General features: G+C 40.1%; 1 protein-coding gene across 1 annotated transcript in view; it reads right to left on the reverse strand.

Annotated features, from left to right (window-relative positions):
* COLGALT2 (collagen beta(1-O)galactosyltransferase 2) overlaps positions 1-22099 on the reverse strand; it is a 101131-nt gene that overhangs the window by 17849 nt on the left and 61183 nt on the right. The window contains exons 3-6 of the mRNA XM_023203462.2: positions 18973-19090; positions 17483-17617; positions 13396-13600; positions 8132-8251 (exon numbers count right to left, since the gene is read on the reverse strand). Coding sequence (XP_023059230.2) covers positions 8132-8251; positions 13396-13600; positions 17483-17617; positions 18973-19090 — 578 coding nt within the window. The remainder of the gene's footprint in view (positions 1-8131; positions 8252-13395; positions 13601-17482; positions 17618-18972; positions 19091-22099) is intronic.

The following is a 22099-nucleotide window of genomic DNA, read 5'->3' on the forward strand; positions in this document are numbered from 1 at the left end:
AACTCAAAGTCCTCATTTCATTTTCCTTGAAGGGATAATACAAAGAAAATTTAAAATGAGAGCTGGTAACTGGGTTGTTGAAAGAACTATGGGTGATGGCCATGACTACTGTAACGTATCTGTTCCCCTCTATTCCAGGCACAGGAGAGGAATACACTCTCTTGCCCTTGAAGTTACTCAGGGCTATATGACTTTCTGGGGAAAGTTGACAGTGTAATGCTGCTGCTCCACTCTCCAAGAGCTCCCCTGACCCTGCCCCTGGTCCCACCACAGTGCTCGTAGCGGCATGTGTGGATATGGAGCAGCTGCAAATTGGAAGCAGCCTGGAACGTGGAGCATCAACACATGGAGGGCAGCTCCCAGGAAAGACACCAGCTCTGTAGACTTGGATAACAAGAAATAAGCCATTGTTGTATGATGCCACTCAGATTTTTATATTCCAGCATAACTTTGCCCACCCTGAGATACTGTCCAAAGGGTATGATCTGTTTAACTTCACTGAAATATTACAGAGAAATCCTGACATCCAGTGTTACTTATTGGCGAATGATGTGAAATTCTAGAACATAGTGAGACAGAGTTCTTAGGCCAAACACAAGAGCTGGTCTTATTACTTCAAACTTGACACAGTCATATTTCTGTGCATATGCAGCGCATGTGTTTGTCTTCCTAACAGCAGCCCAGAATATTCTGGTCCTTTCCGCTCCATTCCACTCCTTACAAGTTTCTTTTAAAATCAACAGGGAGGGTCCACCATGCACAGGGTTAGGTTTTTAAGAGAAAGAAGCTTAATGTACCAGCTTCCTCCTGTTCATGACATTGTCTGAGGAGCTGTCTTGCTCTCCCTCCTGGGGCCTGAGACTTGGGAGGACGTTATATTTTGAGTTACCCATTCTAGGCTGCTGGTCTCCTTTGGACTCACATGGCCTGTGTGGCTTTAACATTTCAGCCAAAGAGACTACTTTTAGCGACTTTGTTTCCATCAAACATAGGCAGTGATTGCATTCACAGGACAAGTGTTGCAAAAAAAGCCACAAGTGTTTGGCTCCCGAAAGTCATCACTGAGCAAAAATATCAGAGAAGTGTGCTTGGGTTTTGCCACTGAAGGCAGCAGTAAGCCATAGAGGAAAACAGGAAGTGACACAGTGAGTCAGACCTAAGAAAAGTCTGTGGGGAGAAGGATGTATCTTTCTGACAACAGACTTGAAGGTTAGGTATATCCTGGCTTCTGTTTGTAGTCATTTCTGACTTCATCATTCATAATTAATCTGATTTCTCATTAAATCCCTTCCTGGAAATAATCCTTCCCTGTACTGCCACTTGGGACAACGGGCTTCTTTGCTTTCGGGAAAGTTTCAAGATCTAGTGTGAATAATTACAGCCATTGTTACAGGGATCTTATCACTCACAGAACTGTGGGTTCTGTCAGTGATATATATGTCACATATATACTTGACATATCTAATCACAAATATTTAATGTTCATATGTACCATGGGATATGTATGAGTGTCTCGATTTTTATAGACAAGGTAACAAACATTAAATAACTTGCCCAAGATCACAGAGCTGATAGAGCTGGTATTTGAACCTAGGTCTGACTCCTGCACTGGAGCTCTTAATTCCCATTCCACATCATCCCCAGAGCTAGTCCTTGGTGGCCACTGGTATTAGCCAACAAGGCAACTGGGCTGGGTCCAGAGTAGCTCATTTAAGCCCAGTCATGTCTAGAAAAGTACCTGATAGATTGTACTTGGATCAAATCCTACTGCTTCTTCTCTATAATTTCTCCTAAACTTCTTCCATTTTTGCAGCCTAGCTTGGGTGCTTACCCACTGTGTCTGGGCTGTTTTTGATTTTTTTTCAAACACTAACATGCTCTCAGTCTTTCCTATTCTAATTAATCATGCTCACTGTTGTCAAAATAATCTTCCGCCGCACAGCTCTGCTCTCAACCATAACAGTCACACTCAAAGATACATTTAAGGGCTTAACAGGTTGCTAGGTGTTTTCATAGTCACCATGTAATTTTATCTTCAATTTTTTTGTAGTGTGTTTTTTTTTTCCCCCCACAAATAAAGAAACTGAGACCAAGCCAGATGTAGACTTGTCCAAGGTCAAATACTGAGTGACTGGCAGAGCTGGAACTCAATTTTAGACCTGACTTCAAATCCAATTATATTAGTAATTTTTACATGATGTACTGTTGTCTCAAAATGTCAATACTGAGAGCAGGTACCTGAGCCTTCCTGTCACCTTATGCTGTAATTTGCAAGAGTAATCTCCTCATGCTTTATAAACCATTTAAATCTAACATCTTTACAAGATCTGGCCTCCTGTGTCATCTCCCAAAGGCAGCACATCCCCAAATTCTCTATGCAGCTTCTAATGTACTAAATGAGTTATCACATGAAAAGAGATGGGCACAGTGCTTTTAATAAGTGTTAGTCATTGTCGTCATAACCCTCCTCTCACCTCACTCAGATTCTTCAACTCTGATTTCTAAAACTCCAGTCTGCAATTCAGAAACTTCCTGACCATCCCCTTCACAAGATTTTCAATTCTCATCCACTGATGCCAGATAAAACCCTAATCCTGGTTAAACTCGTTGCCCACTTACTCAGCACCAAGAGGACTACTGTTAGAAACACACACTATTATGCTGACTGGGTCACTTCAGAGCTACAATCACAGATGTCAAATTGGCACTTGACACCACCAAATGATGTAACTGTCCTTTCATAGTAAATTTATTTTCCCACTCTTTGAGAGAGTGTATCTTATGCCTTCTCTCTCCTGAAATCTCCAAAATCTCTGTCTAGCTCATGACTGGCCTATATACTTCAGAAAGAAAATATTCAAAATCAAATTAGATCTACCTTTTCAATCCACCTCAAGTCCACAAACCAAAGTGCATGTGTATCGATACATTCTGCCATCCTATCTGCCACAGTAGATGAAATGTCTATCTAGTATAGCCTCTCCAATATTGTCCTGGGCTGCAACCAAGGATAAAAACCCTCTTGTTTTCACCTTACAATTACCTTCTCTTCTACATCATCAAGATCTCCTTATATATTGGATCCTTGTGATTAGCATACAAACATACTGTTATATTTCTATTTAAAAAAAAAAAAAACAGTGCAGACAAACTCAACCCAACAAGAAAAATATTTTCCTTGACCTCCCATCTCCAACAGCCTCCATCCGATTTCTCCATTCCCCATCCCATCAAGACTCAGCTTTCTCATCTCCCCATTGGCTTCTCTTCAGTCCACTTGAATGGATTTGTGTCCTCATCATTGCACTGAAGTGGCCCTTATCAAGGTCATCACAGACCTCTGTCTTGGCAGAACCAATGACCAATTCTTCATCCTCATTTTCCTTGGCTTCTCAGCAGCATCTTGGCTCTGTCTTGAAACACTTCTCAATTTTTCCTCCCAGCTCTCTGGCTGTTGGTCTTCCCCAGGGATCTGTCCTCTTCTCGTCCTGTGTTCTTTTACTGCATGAGTTCACACTGTTCCATGGCTTTAAATATCCTTCCGATGCTGGTGATTCTCAAATGTCTGTCTCTAGCTGGAGTTTCTTCCCTGAACTCCAGACTCATATATCCAACTATCTTCTGGCTTTTCTATTTAGATGCCTAATAAATATCTTAAGCTTACATGACCAAAACTACCTCCCCACCCCTGAGTCTTTTTCTACAAAGTCTTTCCCATCTCAGTAAATGGCATATCAGGCTAAAATCCTGGACTCATTCCTGATTCCTTTCTTTTCTTCATCGACTGCATTCAAGTCTCTGTATGTCCTATTGGCTCCACCACCAAAATATATCCTCAGTTTATCTGTTTCTCATCACCTCCTTGCTATCGTTCACATCCCAATCACCATGATGTCTCACCAGGAGAGAGGTACTGGTCCCCTACACTCTGGTATCCTCACCACAGCCCAAATGATCCTTCTAAATGCACAAGTCACATCAGGCCAACCCCCCGTCTTCCAGGGATTCCCGTTACTCTTGGAGTAAAATCTAAATTCCTTACCATGGCCAGAATGTTCGGTGGGATCTGGACATTTTTCTTCCATTACTCCATCTCCCTTGACCCAACTCATTCTTTATACCCCAATCACGCTGGCCTTTTGTCCCTGGAACACCCCCAAGCTTTTCCTGTCTAACAGTCTTCACATGTGCTATTCTTTCTACTTGGGACATTCTTCACCCAAATATTCATGTGGCTGCTTCCCGGATATTTTGTCTGTTGTCTAACTCTCTGTGTTAGAATATAAGCTCCCTGATGGCAGGGTTTCTGCCTGTTTTGTTCACTGCTGTATGCCAGCATCTTGAACAATTTGTGCGGCACGGTATGTATTGAATAAATCCTTACAGCCTGATTATCTCTTCTAACACCTTCACTGGCTCCTTAAGATGGCCATTCTTCTTGATCTGAGCATTCAAGGACCACAACAATGAAGCCACCCCACCCTCTCAAACTTTATTTCTGCCTACTGTTTTAAGTCAGCTCTCCTTCAGAGTGAGAATACTTTGTCTTTTCTTGGTCTGTTTCCTCTGCCTGTAGAGTTCTCACCATACCATTCCTCTTGTTTAAATTTTACACTTCTACCCAAGCTTAGCTTAAGTATCATTAGGACTTGAGGCTCTACTGGATCACACAGACCATAGCAATTCTCCCTATCCCAAATTCCTATGTCTTTGATATTTTCTCCTTTCTCAAAATGCTATACTGCATTGTTAGTGTTTTTTTTTTTTAAACGTCTGTCTGTTTCTCCTATTAAATCGTAAGTACCTGAAAACAGAGAATTGATCATAAAATGTTTTGAATCCCCAGTACCTTCATAGAAGACACATACATTACAGGCATTCTATGTTTGCTCATGAATAAAATGCATGTATTAATGAAAGCTTGTTTAACCGTGGCCTGCAGGCCACATGTGGCCCAGGATTGCTCTGAATGTGACCCAACACAAATTTGCAAACTTTCTTAAAACACTATGTGATTCTTTTTGTGATTTTTTTTTTTTTTTTTTTTTTTTTTTTTTTTAGCTCATCAGCTATTGTTGTGTTAGTATATTTTATGTGTAGCCCATGACAATCTTTCTTCTTCCAATGTGGTTCAGGGAAGTCAAAATGTTGGACACCCCATTCCTATTCTTCAATCAGTACAGTCTAACAACACTATTAGCAGCCATTTATTTACTGCTCATTGGGTTCCAGGCACTACACAAAGTATTTTTAAACACCTAGTTAATCTTTTACTAGAGAAGGATACTTGACTGACAGGATTTTGTCATTACCAACTTTTTATTAATCTTACATGGACCTCTAGGCCATATTTCTGCATTATACCCTTCAAAATTTGATTTTTCCAACATCTTCTTATTCCGATTATGCTCTATATTTTTAAAATTCAGAAAAGGAGGTAACTATAGGAATAAAATAAAATGTGATATGTAAAGTGCTTAGCACTACAGGTGGCATGCGTTGGGAGATCAATGATGAAAGTTATAATTTACAGGTTCTTCCAAATGAACTCTACCTGGCTAGCATGGTAGTGTGCATATTTGTAATTTGCAATCATTAAAATCTTTATTGATGACATGTGCATTTCCATGTACTGAGAACTTACACTCTCAGCCCTGTGGAAGAAAACAAGAGAACATAAGGTCTGGCTGGCCTCTCTCTGAGGTCAGAGAGACTCTCTCTACTTGGGAGTCAAGACCGAGAGCCATGAAACAGGGATAATAAGGGACAGCACTTTATCGAGAGCTAAAAGGAGTCATAATAATAGCAGCACCTCACTATTTTATAGAGTTGATATATTCTTTTGTTTTCTCCTCTCAACATTGCAAAATCACTCTATAGATGAAGAAATGAAAGTCCTGAAATCTGATTCTCTCTTCATAAGTGACAGCGTCTAAGTTCAAGCCCATTATTCTGGCTTTGGTGTCAGTGCTCTTGTCAATACAGTTTTCATTCATTCATTTGCTCATTTGTTCATGCACTCAGTGGATTTTTTTGGTAACAACTACATGCCATGCACTCTGCTAAGTGCTTGGGATACACAGCAATAAGATGCCACCCATATCCTTTAGGGCCTAGAACATAGGGAAAGTGGCAGAAAAAGTATGTATTAAAGAAATTCACAAAGGAGATTACTGAGGGCTGGTTCAAGAAATACTGTCACAGTGAACCAGCTTCTTATTCCATCATTTCATCATCATTCATTCAGTCATTTAACAAATATTTACTAGGCATCTACCAGGTGACAATGTGCTAGGTCCTGAGACTAACATGATGAAAAAGGAATTTATAGTGTAGTAGCAAGGGAGTGGGAAACAGATACTCATAGATAACTCAGTGAATCTAAAAATAAACTCATGGTTTCTCTTTTCTTTTCTTTCTTTTTTTTTTTTTTTTTTTGAGATGGAGTCTCACTCTGTCACTCAGGCTGGAGTGCAATGGTGCAATCTTGGCTCACTGCAACCTCTGCCTCCTGGGTTCAAGCAATTCTCCTGCCTCAACCTCCTGAGTAACTGGGACTACAGACATGCACCACCATGCCCAGCTTATTTTTGTATTTTTAGTAGAGACAGGTTTCACCATGTTGGCCAGGCTGATTTCAAACTCCTGACCTCAGGTGATCCACCTGCCTCGGCCTCCCAAAGTGCTGGGATTACAGGCATGAGCCACCACGCCGGCCATGGTCTCTTTTCAAACCTCTCCTTTATTCTACATGCCCTATTCCATTTAAAGTTCCTAAAATCATCCCCAGACACTGAAGACAGAACTTGGGAGTTTTCTCTATGCCTCCCTTTTGCTCATCCACCTACAATTAACTCTTGGCTGTGTCCTTTCAAGACTATGTCCTAAGCTTCTGTTCCTTCCTCTCCATTCCCACTGCTACTGCTCTAGGTCAGGTCTTCACCACCTTTTGTCCAGTAGCCATGAAATGTCCAAAGTGGTCTCTTCACCTCTGGTCTGAGACCAGCAGCCACTGCCCATGCATCCCATGCATGCTCCACCTACACTTTTCTAACCACTAGAGTGACCTTTCTAAATCCAAATTCAACCTGACATTTCTGTGCTAAAATCTTTTTGAGAGCACCTATCCTTTCAGCTAAAGCCCAAATACCTTCTTATACATCAGAGCCTCTTGGCGGGGCTCCTGCCCACTTTCTAGCTTCAGTTCCTGCTGTTCCTCCCTAACAAACTCCACTGCCCACACATACACCTCCTGTGCTCTACTGATGAATAATAGAAAATAGTCCCACCTTTGGGAAGCCATTTCAACATCTTCCCCTAGGTTAGGTGGATTGGTTACTTTCTCTTTTAGCTACCATTGTACATCACATATAATAAAAAGCATAGCTACCGATGACTGAGCACAGCAATTCATGCATCATACCAGATCCAGAGGCAATAACAATAGTGTTTAAGGACATGAACTTTGGAGATAGCAAGATGGGTTCAAATCCCAATCTGTCATTTGTTTAGCAGAATGCTCTAGGGCAAGTTACTTAAGGTAACATCTCATTATTTTTAATCTTTAATATGGGCATAATAAAACCCCTTCATTGAGTTGTTGCAAGGATTGATGAAATGTACAAAAAGTGCTTAGCACTTTATGATGTAACAATGGTATCTGTGACATCATGAGCTATTGTTAAGTTGAAATCATAATTACTGTGGCTATATTAGACATTTTACATATACCATGATGAATCTGCCCAAAAACCATGAAAGTTTTCATTATTTCCATTTTACAACTAAGGATATTACTTACTCAAAGTTATATAATTAGAAAGCAGCCAAGTTAGGGTTTAAGTCCACACCACAAAACACTGTTATAGCACTTATCAGATCTTTTAGAAAGTATTGACTTGTGTACCCAGCTCTCTTCCAGGATGGGAAGCTCCCAGAAGGCAAAGACCTTGTCATATTCATATTTCCCATAGGAACAGTTTAGGAAACAATGAACAAATGAATAGCTATGTATTCAGCCAGAGGAGACTGATGGCCGTGAGATTCCAATCCTGGAAGAGAAGGGAAGTGGCTGGTATGGTCACTGTGGCAATGGAACAACAGCCATCCCCCCCGCTCCTGGGTCACTCACTCATTGCTTCAATCTGCACATGGATGAGGTTCTCGATGTCTTCCTGCAGTGTCTGATGGGGCTTCAGGGGGATGGGCAGGTAGCCATAGTGCTCTCTGTTGCAGAGGTACATCTGGATGCCTGAGGATCCGAGAGAGGGACAAAGCCAACAATCAGAAAACACACTGCTGAGTGACAAGGGAAGAGAAGGAACCTGAACTGTGTCTGATGCTGAGTTTGACATTGTAATTACATAAGTGGTTGTTTCAGGTATGTCTATAGACCTAAAAAATGCTCCTTTATTCAAAAAGTAAAATACAGCATTGGGGACTAATAAAAACACTGGGCTATTCTTCAACCCAGAGGAAATTGATTTTTTCTCTCTGAAGAAAAACCAAACTCGTGGCCTGGAATGAACATAAAAGGCATGAAAGGATCAAAAGGGAGGCAAGGAATTCCCATTCCGGAGAGCAGAATGGAACACTGTAATCCACCTACAGGAAATAACGAGAAAATGAGGAATGAAATCCACATCTGATATGAAAGCAAACAGGAAAATTCTGTAACGCTGACAGATTATTAAAGCTACATCTAGGCATACATAGAACAAAAAACGAAAAAAACAACGGAAATTTAAAATTCTCCAAGATTCTCCTTGGTTTTATTGCTTCCCTTAGCAGGCATGGATTTGGAGCCAACCAACAGATACAAAACTTCCAAAATCAGTTCATATAGAGACAAAACAGTCTGCATTTCAGAATGTTCTTTTAAGAACCTGTAGTGTGACAATACCAGAAACATGCAATACCCTTCTCATATTCAAATTGGTCTTCATAGCCCCACCTGATAACTTGCACAGTTATAAGGCATCTGTGTTTAACCAGACAGCTAGAAATATAGGAATCAGGATGGTCTTATACAGATCATTGGTCAGCAATCGACACTCCTGATCAATGAAAACACTGCTTAGTGAAAAGGATGAGTCCGTCATGTATCCAAGCCTCTGATTTGTTAATTGTGATAATCATCACTGTTTTCTGGAGAGAGAATTTTCTGCATAGGGACTCCTCTATTTTGTGCAGATGAAATTTCCTCCAGTCAGCTACATCATCTGTCAAATCAGGTGAAGCTGTCTCATGAAATTAACAGAGAGAAAGGAGAAAAGAAAATGACCTTTATTCCCTGCTTCTATGGAATTTGGCTTGAATCAAGGTTGGTCTACCAAGCACTGTCCCTTCTCTTGCCTTCACCAAGCAAACTCATTAGCTCTGCTGTTTGACCACATGAATGCTTCTGGGGAGCTTCAAAGTGCACCTTCTTGTAAAGTCATGATGAATTCAGGAAGTGGAAGGAAAAAGATATTAAAGTTGCATCTCCACCCTAATTAGGCAAACCATTTTACCAATTAACTTTCTGAGGCTTCCATAAACAAATGATATGATACATATCCAAACTATCCATCAAGTGGGAGGGTACAAGGAAGGCATTTTTAGACATGCAAGACCATAATATATTTACTTGCCATCATACTTTTTCAGAAAGTTACTGGATGATGTGGGAGAAGGATGAGGAGGAAAGGAATGAAGAGGAGGAGGAGGAAGAAGAGGAGGACGATTATAACCAGCAAGAAAGATTATAAACAACACGAACAGAAGAGTCAGTGTATAAGAGAAGAGAAATAAGTCTTAGAAATACTAGTAATAATAAAACTAAGCAAAAAAAAAAAAAAAAAGGCAATTATTACAGGAATTGCCTCCAAAGAAAATTAATGGCAAAGGAAAACTAATCATAGCCTATAAATGACCAAGCTTGGAGTTAGGCTTGCATGATTACAACAAGAACACTGACCATCAATCTGTTTGAAATGACATTGGGACAACAGGGTGTTGAGAAGAATGTGTTTGCATGCAGAGGGCAAAAGGCAGAAAAAGAGCTAACTCCTCACTGTCTACAGTGGAGAGTCAATACATAATGCCTACGGTGCAGCCAGAAAATCAAGAAGTAGCAGTGTATGCATATTATTTAACATGGATGTAAATATTATACTAAAATGATCACTTAAAAGAGATATCAGTGGTTGCCTTCTGGAGGAGAGAAATGATGCAGGGTGATGTGCAAGGGACTGTTCTTTTCTTAATAAACCATGGGGAACTATAAGAATACTTTCAACCATGTGCATGGGCAGTTTGATAAAAGAAAATGTATTAATAATTAGATAAAGTCTATGAAAGAGTCTGCACTCCCAGTGAAAGCTGCTTCTGGGGAAGACAGTTTTTCTTTTGAAAAAGAAAAGTGAATTACACTACATTTTGAAGGACTTTGTTTTTCTTTTAAACATATAAAACATTGTCTTGTACTCACATAGTAACTTAACATTGCAGATTGATAAAATTATCCCTATCTTTGGTGATGAAAAATCAGACTCAGGCTGTCACTTGTCCAAGGTCACATAGTAAGTCATTAGTGCCAAATCTTTGTCCCTAAGGAGCCAATGCCAAGTGCTTTCTATCCACCCAGTAATTGGAAACTCAGTTCCAAGACCATTAGTCACTAGGGGATTGCCATCCCTCCACATGGGGACAAATGTGACCACTACCAGTGGTGTCCAGGATCTGTCTGCCTATTGCCCATATCACTTGCCTCTTGACTCACATCAGACATTTGGAAGATGACTGACTGGCGCCAGGATGGTTCCTGTGGCCATAATACAGAACGCAGATCATGGGCCACAATGGGAGGGGAACTCTTGACCCTGGACTCATTACAGTCACAGAGACTCGCCTGTGACCATATGTGCTCTCTTCTTGGGCTAGATGGGTGGCCAAGCCCCGCTCACCAGCACACTTGGATTGCTCCTCACTCATCACCCACATGGCGCAATGGCTAGAGTGTGGGGTGAAAGATTTAGGACTGAGATTTGTGGTTGGATGGTCCTGCCTGGGACATAGATGATACACAGCTAGGGAGCTTCAGAAGAATGAGAACAAAAGAATACCAATCATATTTCATGAAGAAAGAGGGAAAGTGCTTTGCTTTAAAACTAAGGAAGAAGAACCTAGAGACATGCCCTGGGCTGCACATGACTCCCAGGCTCATTCACGTTTCTCTGGAAAATACTTAGAGATAAGTACAGTATTACCTTAAAATCCACAGTTGTCAAGAAATACCTTTCATTTCCCCAAAATGACAGTGAATCTTTCCTGCCTTGACTCCTGCCCTGTTCATGGTCTGCACCGCCAATCTGGCCCTTAGCTTTCACTGCTTCATGACTATTAGTTGTGTTTTCACACATAAAAATCTTAACTCCCAACTAACACAGTGCCAGGAACAGAAGGAAACACTTGGGAGTTCATCTCTCTCTTTCCTTTTCTATTTCTCCTCTTCCCAAATGAGTCACCAAACAACTTTGGGTGTCTACCTGCTTTCGGTGTTCTAAAAAAGCCTTTGCAAAATCTGACCAACAGCACACAAAGTCCTGGTGAACAGGCGAAGCATAGGACAGAGCTGAAAAATTCCTGCTTAACCTGAATCACTTTTCCCACCCCGATATCCAGGTATTGGTTTCATACAATGTATCATCGTAATTTAGTGCATGGGGTCATAATAACGCTTTGTGCAGTGACTATAAAGGAGGACTCTGTTAGGCAGTGCCATTTGTGTAGTTGTTAATATCTCACTTTCTTGGAACATCTTAGCTTCAGCCTCTGAAGGAAAGAGATTGGCACTCAAGGACTCAGAAGGCTCTGACTTTGTTTCCCATCCTGGGGAAGTCAGATAAAATCACAGACCAAATGAAAAAAGCAGGTTCCATTAACATTGACATAGGAATCTTTGCAAAAAACTTCCAATCATATGAAGATTGCTTTTGCCTGCACCTGGCCAAAGGGCCTAAATTGCTCTAGCAGCCAAGGGGGAAATCAGTGTGATCCATTCTACCAAATGCCTGCACCTGGCCAAAGGGTCTAAATTGCTCTAGCAGCCAAGGGGAAAATCAGCCTGATCCATTCTACCAAATATTCTCATTCTCAGCAAATCTACAACTGATGAATAGGACACCTATGGCTTTAAGGAGAATCTGATGTGTGAACTGTAGCTTGAATTTGTATTAACATTCTCATCTGCCAGCCACTTCCTCAGCTGTCTGAAGATCTTTGCACCATGTTTTCCACCCTCAGTTATATGGCCACACTGAGTTTCTTCACCATCTTCTTGGTTTATAACCTATTTTTGCTAGTAGTTAAGTGACACATTTCTGGCACATTAATAATGGGACCCAACTTCTGTCAGGAAAGTCTGAATTATCCTAATAAAGCTTTGCTCTGTTAGATGCCATGGTCCTGCTGTTGAACTGCTCTTGTGAATTGTGTCCTCCTGAAGCAAGTGTACGGTGAAATGAGAAAAATAACTTTCCTTCCTGTTGACTTGTCTTTCTCAAAAATCTACAGGCCCCACTAGAAATGCTTTCCCAGTGGTTCATAAAAGACTTCGGTCTTGCTTTGCCTCTCCTTCCACAGGGACTGAGGCCGAGACTCTTTGGTGCCTCTTTATCTGTTCTTTCCTTCTTCTGGAGTGTGAAAATTGCAGTGCATGCATGCAGAGAATAAAGATGACATTCTGAGCCTCCCTTACAGTGAGGTATTGTCCTGTGATTAAGCTCTGGCTAACAGGATTTGCATGGAAGTGCTGCATTCAACTTCTGGATTGCACCCTTCAAGGGACAGGGAGAGTTCTCCCTGCTGTTTCTGCCTTGCTGGCTGAAACACATCCGTGGTGGTGAGACACCTGGGACTCCACAATTAAGGGCAGTACCTCGTGGAGAGTGAGAAGCCTGGGACTCTGAACACTTTGTGGAACAAAGTCACTATAGCAACTCAGACTTTTTCAAGAAGAAATAAACTTCCATTTTTAAAGTCTGGGATCTTTGCCAGTGTTGTTTTAGGCCTCTGTGACAGTTTCCTAATTAATACATGGATGTCTATGATAAACAATTGCAATGCAGTAGCACCATAGAGAACCAATCACCTTCCCATAACTCCCAACATCACCACCAGTCCCTCCAACCCAACACAGAGTGGCTTCCTGGGTAGAGGCCAGCCCTGGCTCTTGGTAATTGGTGCTCCCAGGGACAGCAACATAGAAGGTGCTGGTATGGTTATTGCAGACAATTTATTGCCTCTCACTACCCGAAATATGAGGGTATTTTTAAAAATAAGATGCACAAAACAAAGGAGCTGGTCATTTTGCTATGTCTCCATGGTGGTACTACAACCACAGACAAACAGTACCTGCTTGCCTGCTGGAGAAGGCAAAGACAATGATGTCATCAAAGGTCCAGGTGTAGTCCTGGTGCGGGGGGTAGAAAGTCAGCTTGTCCGAGGCCTCCTTCCTGAGGTCAATTAGGAAGGTGGAGTGGACCATGGGGACAGGGAAGCAGCCCGACCTCTTCCATTCTCTAATCTGAACGTAGTCTGGGGTCCTCTTATAGAAGCCCTGTAAAAGAGCAAATAGGTGGGTTGTGTTTTCTGACCTGGAGTCTTCATCCTTTTCAGTCATTTGCTAGACTGATTCCTTTCAAGTCGTCACCAGCTAAATACAAGCTCCCAAACAAAGCCACCTTCACTCCTCTTATCATGGCCTATGAATTTCCAGGTGAGCACACGAAATGCTATCTACATATAAAATAATACTAAAAGGGTCTTGATATAAGAAATAACTTTGATTTCAACATATCTCTTGATTTAATAATTTCATAAAAGTGTATTTTATGTTGACTTATGATGAAATATGAAGCATGAGTATTAAGAAGTGACAGAGCAGTTAAGAGCACAGGTTCCAGTGTCAGATTCCCTGAGTTCAAATCCCACCTCAGCTACTTATTGTCTGTGGGTATGGGGCAAGTGACTCAACCTTGCTGCACTTATTTCCTCATTTCCAAAACAGGGATGATGGCACTATCTACTCCATGGGGTTAGCTGTAAAATTTAAGTAAGGTAGAACCTGAATAGTGTTGAGTGTACTGCCCAGCACCAAGAATGTATCAACAAATATTGGCTCCTATTAAAATGACATTACACTATGGTTAATATTTATAATTAAACATGCATTACTTAGATATACAAATGAGGGTCTTCTTTCAATGCAGTTACTTAGTCAATATACTGGCGAAGCTGCAGCTGCTCCACAGTTTTTGGGGATTCAACTTCTGAAACTTCCTTCTGCACAAGCACACGGGACTAGTTTCCTTATTCCAAAGCTCAAGTCATTTCCAGAAAAGACGAAGATATATCTCAACAAAACATGCTTACGAAACATACTTGTGGAAGCTTTGCCAGGCATTTTGGAAAACGTTCTAGGTGATGGCAGTTCATTGGGATGAGTGTGAAGTTTTGAAAGGCCAGCACTCTGAAGGGCACAATACTCTGGATGCAGAAGTTCTTATGTGCTCATTAATCAGTTGCATCACTTTATGGTCACATTTCCTGTTGTCATTCAGCATCCACACACAAGGCGCTACAGCCTCATCTACTTCTCTGACATTCCCTTCAGGTTCTACAAGAGTGTCCTAGCTTAGCTAACCCTAATGCTGACCCCATGATAAGGGAGGAGGATCACAAATGAGGACTTAGAAGATGTGGGTCTGAGAGTCATCTTAATCACCTTCTAGCTGTTTGATCTTAGCCCATGGCTACCCTCTTTGAGCCTGAGCTTTTTCTCCTGAAAAACGGGATAATAGCTGCTCTGTCAATCTCAAAGAACTGCAGAATAAATCACACATGATAAGGTCTATGAACCTATTTTGGAAACTGCAATTCATTATATGAAGTATTATTATTACTATAGTTTTTTTATTAGCCTTTAACTTAAGGATCATTTAACATCCTCTATGGTTTCTCCTAATACTTCAGCTTATGAGCAGTCTTCCAAGGGATAAAGGGAACTTGGGTTTTTAAAAAGGCTGCCTAAATACTTGTGTCAAATATAAAGTTCTAGATTACTTAGGAACAATATTCCGAGAATGAGAAGCTTGGAAAATCCATGATGATGATGAATCACAGAATATCCTTGGGGTGGGGGTGAGAAGGAAGGAAGCAGGGAAAGTGAGAGAGAATAAATGTGCCTCCTGCAAAGAGGCAGAGATGATGAATGTGTTTCTTTTTCCACATAAATTGAATCTTGTTGGTAATAATTCCTGTTCACTGGCCAGACAACATCAAGGTCATTTTATTTTGAATGAGTTTAAAGGCTCTGGGAACCAGGCCCTGACTTGAGCTTATGAAGTCACTGGCCTTTTCTAATCCTGCTCTAGCAGAGACTAACTGGGATGGTAGAAAGCCAAAAATAAATGGAGGAAAATAATAATTGTCCCTAAGTTGCTCAGAATTTAATTTTACTGTACAAAATAAGTGAGCACATTTCTCCTATTTGCTTTTAAGCCTGAAAGCAAATAAGGAGATAATACAAATTTGTAGGCTGTGGCCACTAGGATAACCCATCCTTGTTGCTGGTGTCAAAGCACAACTCATTAAAAACAACCCTCAAGTGACTCTGCCATGTGAAACACTGGAAGTGTATGAATTTAAACCAATATAATGTTTTCTCCAAAGGAAGTGAGGAAGTGAATGGCCTTTAGAAATATGAACATATTATCTTCCCAAAAGAGACACAGAAAATAACACACATTCAAAATATCTTACAACTAGAAGAAATAATTACAACAAAAGAGGAATGTTTCATCCAGTGGTGTACCAGACCACACATTGTTAAATTTTCAGAAATTTTGCAAACCAGTTGACATGTTGATAGCTTGGAATCCATAAAAACAAAAATCGCGTTAATCCCCAACACTCTAATGACACCTCAGGTGGCAGTTTTGCATATTTTTAACAGCTATATCATCAAGTGGCTATACTGCAGTTTACTTAACCTTTCCCTTAGCTTAACAACATTTAAGTTGTTTGCATGGTGGGAGCATTTAAACCATAAAAATTGGCAAATGCTATCAACTAGGGTTTTTCCCACAAAAAGCCAGTTATTAAACATTTATCAGCACACTACTGGCCTTATTTCTCATCCAAAACAAAACCAAATATAAAGGGGAGACTCAAACTTTAGCCCTTTGGCCATGAGAATACATTGAACATACTCTTTGTTTTTTTGAGACAAGGTCTCAGTCACTTAGGCTGGAATGCAGTGGTGTGATCATAGCTCACTGCAGCCTCAACTTCTTGGGCTCAAGCAATCCTCCCTGCTCAGCCTCCTGAATAGCTAGAACTATAGGTGTGCACAACACCACACCTGGTTAATTTTTTCATTTGTTGTAGAGATGAGGTTTCGCCATGTTGCCCATGTTGGTCTCGAACTCCTGGGCTCAAGTAATTGTCCCTCCTCAGCTTCTCAAAGTGTTGAGATTACAGGCGTGAGCCACCGCTCCTAGCCAATATACCTTATTTTGCTTAGCACATTTTTATCCTACATTGATACAAATTACATTAATCAGTTGAATTTATCTCTCTAATTCTTTAATTAAAGAATAAAAAATACAACCAGCCATGAGCATTCGCTAAAACAGACCTCTAGACTTTGAAGATTTTACTATGAAAAAAAGAAATAATAAAAATTCAAACCTTTTTAAACTTGAATTTCATTAAAATAACCTAATATGGTAGTTTTCATTATTAGAACTCTTTGGAAATAAATTTGGCAACATACATCAAAGGTCATTGAAATATTTATAGTCTTTGACTTGGTAATTCCACTTCTGAAAAGCTATCCTAAGGATATAATCTTAAATGCTGAAAAATTGTATTAATCATGATGGTCATGATAGTTAAAAGTTGTGAATAATTTAAATGTTTTTCAAACCAAGATAAAGGTTAAGTAAACTGGAATATAGCCACTTGATGATAATACAGTTATTAAAAATGTGCAAGTTTCTATCTATGATGTTGTTACAGTGATGGGAATTTAACATGTTTTGTTGGTTTTCTTTTAAACGTTTTAAAATTTCTAAGTTTTTCTATAGTGTTCTTATATTAGTTTTGTAATGACAAAAAAAATTAATTAAAAATAGTAATTCCTGAATTGGGTGGGGGGGAAAGTACAAATTCCAGCATGCTTTATTTGCTAATTTGAAGTTTCTAAGGCTAAGCTCTTTAGACTATTTTCTTCAATAATTAATTAATACAGAAGAGCTCAACTGGGTTGTAGCATTGGACCTAGATTTACTGCCCTTTCTGAAAAATGCTTGCTCTGGGAACACAATGACATGCATGTTTCAAGGGAGTAAACAGGAGAAAGGTGAATGGGACTACATTGACCCGGTGTAGCCTTGTTAAAACTAGTAGCCTTAATTCATTTAAGCAAAAGACTTGCCTTAGGGGTGATTCCGCACCAGAAATTAGAATACAGGCCCCGAGACTCCAGCATGGGGGCCACAATAGTTTTGTTTTCTGCAATCAGTAGATTGAGGGTCTGTGGATTAGTCAGGAAATTGTCAACATCTATGAACTAGGAAAAGAAAAGGATAATGTTAGGTGAAAAGGTACTTTTCAGTAATGAGTTTGAGAATAACCCAACCCTTCTGAAGGATCCCAGAAACTTGCTCATGACATATGGAACTAGTTATCTCTGTCCTCCTTATTGAAACCCATTGCAGCTAGGTGACTTTCATTCAGTCAAAATACATTTAGTCTAACTTTCCTATGTTGGGCTCTGCATAAGGCACTAAGCAATAAATCAGTGCTGCCACACTGGGCACAGCCTCAACCAGGACCCATCCTATACTTTGGCTAGTGTTTTAGGCACAAGATACTAATGGTTCCCAAGCCATTAAAGGTTCATTCAAAAACACTTATTGACTGCCCAGTCTAGGTACAGATGGGCATACCTACTTAGCTTTTCTATAGTAATGCCAGAGTAGCTCAAAACAGATCTATCAATGTATTTTAATGTTGTAAGTAGAATTTTTGTTTAAGTACATTATATCAACCCATGCTAACCAGTGAAACTATTTCCTATTCTTAGAAGCCCATGTTAACAGTGATTTATTTACAGAGACAGTATAACAACAGATTCTAACATATAAAAGAAATAATCATACTGAACTGTACACTGAAAAAGGGATAAACTGACAGATTTTACATTTTGTAGGTTTTATCACAATAAAAAAATCAGAAGTCTTCGTTTTTATGATAGTCCATCTGTTTACCCAAAATTTTGTGATTTAGCATTTGTACACTTCAATGGCATTTAAACAGCTACACAATATTAAATATTTTCAGTACAATTTGAAAACTTCCATGAAAGGATTTGTGTCACAAGTGTACATGACACATTATTGGGCAGATTTTCACTGTGATGGAGGGACTGGGGATGGACATAAGTTCTCAAAGACAGCATCACTGGGAGCAACCAGGAAGCCAAGTAACATGCTACTCCCCAGATCATTCAGGAGCAAAAGGGAACCATTTCAGAGCTGTTCAGCTCAATTATTTTTTTGGATAATTACTTTTCATATCCCCAAATTCTTCCAAAAAGTTATAAGAACAACTTACATTGTTTTACCTACAGCATTTCCCATGAACTAGAAATATGCAGAGTTCTTATGCCTGTTGCATGACAGAGACTAAATAATTCAGGTTCTTCTTCACCTACCCACCGAAAATGCATGTGGTCCTGAAGATGAAGTCCAGGTAGCCTAATATTAAACTACCAAAAATTTCCTCGTGCCTTTCTTAAAAAGTGGGGGAGGCACTGTCTAAGCCAAAGGTTGTTTTGACTGCATCCATGGTTCTAGTTTCTGGATGACTGATTTGGATACATTCAAGATGACAGCTGTCAAGAAATCAAACATCTGTTTTTACCAGAATGTAGTCTGACCATTTTTCCCTCGCAGTTCGAAGGGCTGCCTGTCGTAGTTTCATCACATGGGCAAACCGGGAGCTTGGCCAGTGCTTTGGTCCAATTTCATCAGGGTAAGACCTAAAATAATAATGATAGCTCATCATTATTGAGTACCTACATGTACCAGGCTCTGTCCTAAATGTTTATATGTATTCATTCAATCTTCTATCAACCCCAGAAAGTAGATACTATTATTATAATCATCCCCATATTACAGTTGAGGAAACTGGAGCAATGAGAAGTCAAGTAACTCACTGCTCACTGTAAACAACAATCTTTACATGAAATATTTCAATGGGTTCTCATGAGAGCCCTTTGAGGTGAGTACTACTGTTCTCCGCATTTCACAGGTGAGGATATCGGGGTAGAACAGTTAAGTCATTCATCCAATGTTACACAATGGGGCACAATCAAGATTTGAATCCAAGCAAAAAGCTCATGTTCCTAGACAATTTTTATACATCCCAACATCAAATAAATTTGGAGAGTATGCAGTGTAAAACATGAGTTTCCCAGGAAAAACAAAGGTTTAATTTACTTGTTGGAGTCTCCACAAATGATTCCACACAGTCTAACACATTGATCTGTCTTAGATAAAGTGAGGTCACAGAATCTCTATCAAGATTCACAAAACAGCCAGGCCAAGACTCCTCCATGGCCACATAGGCAAGTGAGTTGGAGCACACTCCAAAACCCTTCTGAAGGCACCCAACTGGCACTGACATTGATACTGTTGTAGTAACCCAAAACTGGCCACCACTTCAAGATCTCATAGCTGCACTGGCAGTACCTTTGTTTTAGTGAACAAAAAACTGCAAAAACAATGAGACTATAACTATACAAACAAGGTTAATAAAACTATATACAGCACAGGAATTCTCTGGAATGTCTTCCCCAATTATTGTTTCAATGAAAATCAGTGGAATTCTCATTTTTCTAAATATAGTCCCCCCCCCCCCAAAATGCCCGCTGTAATATTTTTTCACACTGACCTTGGCATATAATAGATTTAGTCAAAACCTGGCTGCAGAGAACAGTACCAAGATGCAAAGAAGGGACACAAAATATTTCTGTGCCATTTTTATTAGGCCAAACTCCACTATAAGGCACTCTAAAGGAGTGTTTACAATCTTTTATGGTGTTCAGACTTCACTGTTAAATTTTGCTTGACATACAGTTCATGGGCTTGAATTTGAGAAATAAATAGGTATATATTATATTATATTGTATGTATTTATTTATAATATAAATATTTATAAGAATTCTTACATATGGAGAGACTAGAAGAACAGAAACTTGTTCTGGAATGGCATTTATTATTACTATAATACAAATTTGACTTTCAATAAATGACTTATCTGGGGAAGAAATTCAGGCAACTCCTTCATTCTATTTCTACAGTTCCTGAAGGTAAAATTGTAGCAGCTTTGGGAACATTTATAATAGTAAGTTTTAAACACATTTATTCTTGTTCTTATTTGTTCATCCAACCAGTATTAATTTAGTGCCTGCCAAGAATATGGCTCTGAGGGGATGGGGGAATATAAAGTGTTTATATACTGTAGCCCCTGCCAAAGAACTTACAATTTATTTAGAAAAAAATACACTAATTGCATAGTTAATTAACAATGTTGGTTACATACATCATTGTGCCAGAAAGGATGACATAGAATATAAGCAATACAATTGTTGAGACAAAGGTAGATACTTATAACTGAATGATTAAGAATAGGTTTCTATAGTAGGCATGATTTAAGGTAAGAGTTAGTTATAAAGAAGGAAAGGTCGGCCGGGCGCGGTGGCTCAAGCCTGTAATTCCAGCACTTTGGGAGGCCGAGACGGGCGGATCACGAGGTCAGGAGATCGAGACCATCCTGGCTAACATGGTGAAACCCCGTCTCTACTAAAAAATACAAAAAACTAGCCTGGCGAGGTGGTGGGCGCCTGTAGTCCCAGCTACTCGGGAGGCTGAGGCAGGAGAATGGCGTGAACCCGGGAGGTGGAGCTTGCAGTGAGCTGAGATCCGGCCACTGCACTCCAGCCTGGGCGACAGAGCAAGACTCCATCTCAAAAAAAAAAAAAAAAAAAAAAAGAAGGAAAGGTCTTCCAGGACCTGCACAAGCAACAGTGTGGGGTTTGGAAATAAAAGGAACGTTCTGGATAAACCACATTTTCTTTTGGTGTTAAATTCATGGATTTTAAAAATATAAGTCTTAGGTGTTTGAACTTTGTTCAGGTCCTAAAGAGTAAGTAAAGTATTTTTAATAAAGAAATGAAACCATTTCATTTGTATTTGAGGTAGATTGATTTGACTGTATGGTATGTAGGATGACTTGGAGATAGAAGCAATTAAGAAATTGCTATGGTGGCCGGGCGCGGTGGCTCACGCCTGTAATCCCAGCACTTTGGGAGGTCAAGGAGGCAGATCACAGGGTCAGGAGATTGAGACCATCCTGGCTAACATGGTGAAACCCCCTCTCTACTCAAAATACAAAAAATTAGCCAGGCGTGGTGGCGCACACCTGTAGTCCCAGCTACTCAGGACGCTGAGGCAGGAGAATTGTTTGAACCCAGGAGGCAGAGGTTGCAGTGAGCCAAGATCGTGACTCTGTAATCCATCCTGGGTGACAGAGCAAGACTCCATCTAAAAAAAAAAAAGAAAAAGAAAAAGAAAAAGAAATGGCTATGGTAACCAGGCACAATGGCTCACAGCTGTAATCCCAGCACTTTGGAAGGCCAAGGTAGGAGGATCGCTTGAGGCCAGGAGTTTTTGAGGCCAGGAGTTCAAGAACAGCCTGGACAACATAGTGAGATCATGTCTCTACAAAAAATAAAAATAAAATTAGCCAGGCACAGTGGTGCATGGTTGTGGTCCTAGCTACACAAGAGGTTGACTGAGGAGTATTGCCTGAGCCCAGGAGTATGAGGTTACAGTGGAGCTATGATCATTCCACTGCACTCTAGCTAGGGTGATAGAGTGAGACCTTGTCAAGAAAGAAAGAAAGAGAGAAAGAGAGAAACAGAGAAGGAAGGAAGGAAGGAAGGAAGGAAGGAAGGAAGGAAGGAAGGAAGGAAGGAAGGAAGGAA

Source organism: Piliocolobus tephrosceles, chromosome 1, assembly GCF_002776525.5.
Source record: "Piliocolobus tephrosceles isolate RC106 chromosome 1, ASM277652v3, whole genome shotgun sequence".
Taxonomy (NCBI): Eukaryota; Metazoa; Chordata; class Mammalia; order Primates; family Cercopithecidae; genus Piliocolobus; species Piliocolobus tephrosceles.